Source organism: Mobula hypostoma, chromosome 12 (assembly GCF_963921235.1).
Source record: "Mobula hypostoma chromosome 12, sMobHyp1.1, whole genome shotgun sequence".
In the NCBI taxonomy this organism is placed as follows: Eukaryota; Metazoa; Chordata; class Chondrichthyes; order Myliobatiformes; family Myliobatidae; genus Mobula; species Mobula hypostoma.
In genome coordinates this window covers 112115639-112122230 of record NC_086108.1, presented here as the reverse complement: position 1 = coordinate 112122230, position 6592 = coordinate 112115639, and the positions used below count along the sequence as shown (strand labels likewise).

At 45.2% G+C, this 6592-nt stretch overlaps 1 protein-coding gene across 1 annotated transcript; it reads left to right on the top strand.

Annotated features, from left to right (window-relative positions):
• The first annotated feature begins 1053 nt into the window (after positions 1-1053).
• LOC134354548 (di-N-acetylchitobiase-like) lies at positions 1054-5353 on the top strand. The gene is made up of 3 exons (XM_063063466.1): positions 1054-1176; positions 4962-5133; positions 5211-5353. The coding sequence occupies exons 1-3, from the start codon at positions 1054-1056 to the stop codon at positions 5351-5353; spliced, it is 438 nt and encodes a 145-aa protein (XP_062919536.1).
• Positions 5354-6592: the final 1239 nt, after the last annotated feature.

Below are 6592 nucleotides of genomic sequence, written 5' to 3'. Positions count from 1 at the left end.
AATGCATCAGTTATCTCTTCAGCAACCTCTCTCAGGACTCCGGGATGTAGTCCATCTGGTCCAGGTGACTTATCCACCTTAAGACCTTTGAGTTTGCCTCGCACTTTTTCCTTTGTAACAGCAATGGCAATCGCTCCTGCTCCCTGACATTTACGGACTTCTGGCACACTGCTAGTGTCTTCCACAGTGAAGGCAGATATAAATTACCCATTAAGTTCATCTGCCATTTCTTTGTCCCCCATTTCTACCTCACCAGTATAATTTTCCTCTGGTCCAATATCAACTCTCACCTCCCTTTTACTCTTTATGTAACTGAAAAAAACTTTTGGTCTCCTGCTTTATATTATTGGCTAGCCTGCCCTCATATTTCATCTTTTCCCTTCTTATAGTTTTTTCAGTTGTCTTTTGTTGGATTTTAAAAGCTTTCCAATTATCCAACTTCCCACTCACTTTTGCTACCTTATATGCCCTTTCCTTGGCTGTTATCCAATCCTGATCTTCCTTGGAGTGCTTTGGCAGAAACAAACACACTAGGGACATTTTAGGAGACTCTGGGATAGGTACATAGATGATAGAAAAATGGAGGGCTGTTGGAAGGAAAAGGTTAGATTGGTTGGTACAACATAGATTGGCATAACATCGTGGGTGAAAGGGCCTGAACTGTGCTCTAAGGTTCTATATTTTCTGCAATTCATTGCCACGGATGGATGTGGAGGCAAGGCCATTGGTGTATTGAAAGCAGAGGATTGTAGATTCCTGACTAGTAAGGGCTTCAAAGGTTACTGGGAGATGGCAGTGGAATGGGTTGAGAGGGACAATAAATCGTCCATACTGGAATGGTAGAGCAGACTTGATGGGCCAAATAGCCTAATTCTGCTCCAATGTCTTATGGTCTTCTGTATAACGTGTCTTGTAACATTCTGTACATCCTGTTGTCTAAACTGTGCTTTGTTTCACCGCTTATCAGACAGCTTAACAATGTTTGACATGGAAGACAAAGAGTCTCGAAGAGATTGGATCGAATTCACTGTGGACTTTATAAGATTCGTACATATGGATGGGATTTATTTGGAGTACCTGGAAATTTTTCAGAAGGGGTCCAATTTGTACCACGAATTAACTGAGTTTGTTAAAGAAATTGCCTCATATTTCCACCAAGAGTTACCTGGAACTCAGGTAAAATGGCTGAATGGTCAAGCTTTGCATGATGGGAGCTCACTGCATGCACTCAGTGGCCACTTTACTAGCTGTACACTTGCTCGTTAATCAAAATATCTAATCAGCCAATCACGTGGCAGCAACTCAACGTATAAAAGCATCCAGACAGGGTCAAGACGTCCAGTTGTTACAGACCAAATATCAGAAAGCGGAAAAAGTGTGATCTCAGTGAACTTGACTGTGGAATAATTCTGGGTGCCAAATGGTATGCTTTGAGTGTCTCAGAAACTGCTGATTTCCTGGGGTTTTCACACACAACAGTTTCTAGAGTTTACAGAGAATGGTGTGCAAAACGAAAACATCCAGTGAGCAACATTTCTGTGGGCAAAAATGCTTTGTTGATGAGGGAGGTCAGAGGAAAATGGCCAGACTGGTTCAAACTGACAGTAACTCAAATAACCACACATTACAACAGTGGTGTGCAGAAGACACAACATGTCTCTGAAACCACAACATGTCAACTGTTGAAATGCAAACAACAGGAATTCTGCAGATGCTGGAAATTCAAGCAACACACATCAAAGTTGCTGGTGAACGCAGCAGGCCAGGCAGCATCTCTAGGAAGAGGCGCAGTCGACGTTTCAGGCCGAGACCCTTCGTCAGGACTAACTGAAGGAAGAGTGAGTAAGGGATTTGAAAGCTGGAGGGGGAGGGGGAGATGCAAAATGATAGGAGAAGACAGGAGGGGGAGGGATGGAGCCAAGAGCTGGACAGGTGATAGGCAAAAGGGATATGAGAGGATCATGGGACAGGAGGTCCGGGAAGAAAGACGGGGGGGGGACCCAGAGGATGGGCAAGGGGTATATTCAGAGGGACAGAGGGAGAAAAAGGAGAGTGAGAGAAAGAATGTGTGCATAAAAATAAGTAACAGCTGGGGTACGAGGGGGAGGTGGGGCCTTAGCGGAAGTTAGAGAAGTCGATGTTCCTGCCATCAGGTTGGAGGCTACCCAGACGGAATATAAGGTGTTGTTCCTCCAACCTGAGTGTGGCTTCATCTTTACAGTAGAGGAGGCCGTGGATAGACATGTCAGAATGGGAATGGGATGTGGAATTAAAATGTGTGGCCACTGGGAGATCCTGCTTTCTCTGGCAGACAGAGCGTAGATGTTCAGCAAAGCGGTCTCCCAGTCTGCGTCGGGTCTCACCAATATATAAAAGGCCACATCGGGAGCACCGGACGCAGTATATCACCCCAGTTGACTCACAGGTGAAGTGATGCCTCACCTGGAAGGACTGTTTGGGCCCCTGAATGGTGGTAAGGGAGGAAGTGTAAGGGCATGTGTAGCACTTGTTCCGCTTACATGGATAAGTGCCAGGAGGGAGATCAGTGGGGAGGGATGGGGGGGACGAATGGACAAGGGAGTTGTGTAGGGAGCGATCCCTGCGGAATGCAGAGAGGGGGGGGAGGGAAAGATGTGCTTAGTGGTGGGATCCCGTTGGAGGTGGCGGAAGTTACGGAGAATAATATGTTGGACCCGGAGGCTGGTGGGGTGGTAGGTGAGGACCAGGGGAACCTATTCCTAGTGGGGTGGTGGGAGGATGGAGTGTTTCAGCAGCAGAAGACCAGAAACATACACTCAGGGGCCACTTTAATAGGTGCAGGAGATAAAGTGGCCCCTAAGGGTACATTAAAAATATAAAAGTACTTTTGGAGACACAGGATGAAACAATGGAAGAACAAAAAAGGGTGGTGAATCTGGGGAATTCATTGCTACAGATGGCTGTTGAGGCCAAGTCATTGTGTATATTTACAGTGGAAATTGATTGGCTCTTGATTAGTAAGTGTGTCAAAGTTTATGGGGAGAAGGTAGAAGAAGGTAGACAGGGATAATAAGTTAGATATGATCAAATGGTGGAGCAGACTTGTAGGGCTGAATGGCCTAATTCTGCTTTTATGTCATAATATCTATAGTCTTCAGGACTTGAGGACCTGAGTTATCATGAAAGGTTGAATCGGTTAGGTCTTTATTCCCTGGAGGGTAGGGGAATGAAGGGAGATTTGCAGAGGTATACAAAGTTATGAGGGGTATAGGTAGAGTAAATGCAAGCAAGCTTTTTCACTGAGATTGGGTGATACTAGAACTAGAGGTCATGGGTTAAGGGTGAGAGGTGAAGTATTTGAGGAGAAACTTCTTCACTTAGTGAGTGGTGAGAGTGAGGGGTGAGGTGCCAGTGGAAATGGTGGATGTGGGTTTGATTGCAACATTTAAGAGAAATTTGAATAAGCAGATGGATGGGAGGGGTGTGGAGAGCTGAGATCCTGGGGTGCATCATTGGGACAAGGCAGAATAACAAGTTCAACATGGCTGAGATGGGCCAAAGTGCCTGTACTCTGTTGTAGTGTTCAATGTTGTACGTTTAAATTCCATCTCCTATTTCTCCACACGTGATCGATATTATCCTGTATCTTCTGACAACATTCGTCACTGTGACGTGAGGAGATAGTGCTGTAATTGTTAGTGTGATGTTATTACAATGTCAGCTGTAAAGTCGGGGTTCAATTCCCCCCACTGTCTGTACGTTCTGCCCGTGACCACGTGGGATTCCTGTGTGAGCTCTGATTTCCTTCCACATTCCAAAGACATGCAAATTCCTGTTAGAAAGTTGTGGGCATGCGATGTTGGTGCCCGAAGTGTGATGACACTTGTGGGCTGAACACACAATCCTTGCTGATTTAATTTGACACAAAACAATACATTTCACAGTCTTATCTACAGGTGACAAATAAAGCTGATCTTTGATCTTCTCTTGAATTACCGGTATAAAAATAATATGAGACTGATTTCTCATTGTCCTTTGGCCCTCAGATGGAGTACAATGTTGGTAAATGCGAGGTCATCCACTTTGGAAGGAAAATGAAAGAGCAGATTATTATTTAAATGGTAAAAAATTGCAGCACGCTGCTGTGCAGAGGGACTTGGGAGTGCTTGTGCACGAATCACAAAAGGTTTGCAGATGCAGCAGGCTATCAAGAAGGCAAATGGATTGTTGGCCTTCATTACTAGAGGGATTGATTTAAGAGCAGGGAGGTTATGCTGCAACTATACAGGGTACTGGTGAGGCCACAACTGGAGTACTGCATGCAGTTCTGGTCTTCTTGTTTGAAAAAGGATATACTGGCTTTGAGGCAGTGCAGAGGAGGTTCACCAGGTTGATTCCAGAGATGAAGGGGATTAGACTATGAGGAGAGATTAAGTCACTTGGGGTTGTACTCACTGGAATTCAGAAGAATGAAAGGAGATCTTAGAGAAACATAGAAAATTATAAAAAGGGACAGATAAGATAGAGGCAGGAAAGTTGTTTCCACTGATAGGTGAGACTAGAACTAGGGGACATAGCCTCAAGATTCGGGGAAGTAGATTTAGGACGGAGATGAGGAGGAATTTAAGGTGGGGGCTTATATGGGAGGCAGGGTCTGACGGTCGGCACAACATTGTGGGATGAAGGGCCTGTACTGTGCGATACTATTCTATGTTCTATGTTCTAAGTTCTTTTCCCAGAGAGTGGTGAATCTGTGGAGTTCTCTGCCCAATGAAGCAGTGGAGGCTACCTCAGTATATATAGTTAGGACAAGTCTGGGTAGATTATACCATAGTAGAGGAAGTAAGGGTTATGGGGAAAAGGCAGGTAGGTGGAGATGAGTCCTTGGCCAGATCAGCCATGATCTCATTGAATGGGGGAGCAGGATTGACAGGCCAAATGGCCAACTCCTGCTCCTATTTCTTATGTTCTTATGTTCTCAGATCTCCTTTCACGTACCTTGGTCTCCACACTGCAAGAACGAACTATGTTATGACTTTTTAGCAATTTCACAAGCCTGTGACATTTTATTTGTGGCATCCTATGACATTCCAAATGACCTGCGGGATGGTTGTGTTGCAAGGTCAAGTGCTCCCTATCACCGGGTTTTGTCAGGTAGGTTCAATGAGACCCTCAACCTTACCCTCTCACAAAGCTGACTGAGATCCAATTTATACAATTTGTCCTTTCAGGAATGTCGGATTATATCAGACTGGGCATTGACTCCAGAAAGCTGGTGATGGGCGTTGCTTGGTACAGTTATGACAACACCTGCAAGCGCTTTCTCGGGGTAAGATATTATCGAGAAGACTATATGACATATGAGCAGAATTAGGTCATTTGGCCCATCGAGTCTGTTCTGCGATTCTATCATGGCTGATTTATGATCCCTCTCAACCCCATTCTCCTGCCTTCTCCTTTTTATAGCCTGACTAAACAAAAACCTACAACCTTTGCTTTAAATATACCCGATGACTTGCACAGTCATCTGTGACAATGAATTCCACAGGTTCGCCACCCTCTAGCTAAAGAAATTCCTCCTTATCTCTGTTCTAATGCGACTTCTTTCTACTCTGAGGCTGTGTCCTCTAGTCCTAGACTCAGCCAATACTGGAAACATCCATAAGACAGTGGATAAAACACAGGAGCAGGATTAGGCCCTTTGGCCCACTATGTTCTCTCAGCCATTCCTTTGTGGCTGATTTAGAAACATAGAAAATAGGTGCAGGAGTAGGCCATTCGGCCCTTCGAGCCTGCACCGCCATTTATTATGATCATGGCTGATCATCCAACTCAGAACCCCGCCCCAGCCTTCCCTCCATACCCCCTGATCCCCGTAGCCACAAGGGCCATATCTAACTCCCTCTTAAATATAGCCAATGAACTGGCCTCAACTGTTTCCTGTGGCAGAGAATTCCACAGATTCACCACTCTCTGTGTGAAGAAGTTTTTCCTAATCTCAGTCCTAAAAGGCTTCCCCCTTATCCTCAAACTGTGGACCCTTGTTCTGGACTTCCCCAACATCGGGAACAATCTTCCTGCATCTAGCCTGTCCAATCCCTTTAGGATTTTATACGTTTCAATCAGATCCCCCCTCAATCTTCTTAATTCCAATGAGTACAAGCCCAGTTCATCCAGTCTTTCTTCATATGAAAGTCCCGCCATCCCAGGAATCAATCTGGTGAACCTTCTTTGTACTCCCTCTATGGCAAGGATGTCTTTTCTCAGATTAGGGGACCAAAACTGCACACAATACTCCAGGTGTGGTCTCACCAAGGCCTTGTACAACTGCAGTAGTACCTCCCTGCTCCTGTACTCGAATCCTCTCGCTATAAATGCCAGCATACCATTCGCCTTTTTCACCGCCTGCTGTACCTGCATGCCCACTTTCAATGACTGGTGTATAATGACACCCAGGTCTCATTGCATCTCCCCTTTTCCTAATTGGCCACCATTCAGATAATAATCTGTTTTCCTATTTTTGCCACCAAAGTGGATAACTTCACATTTATCCACATTAAATTGCATCTGCCATGAGTTTGCCCACTCACCCAACCTATCCAAGTCACCCTGC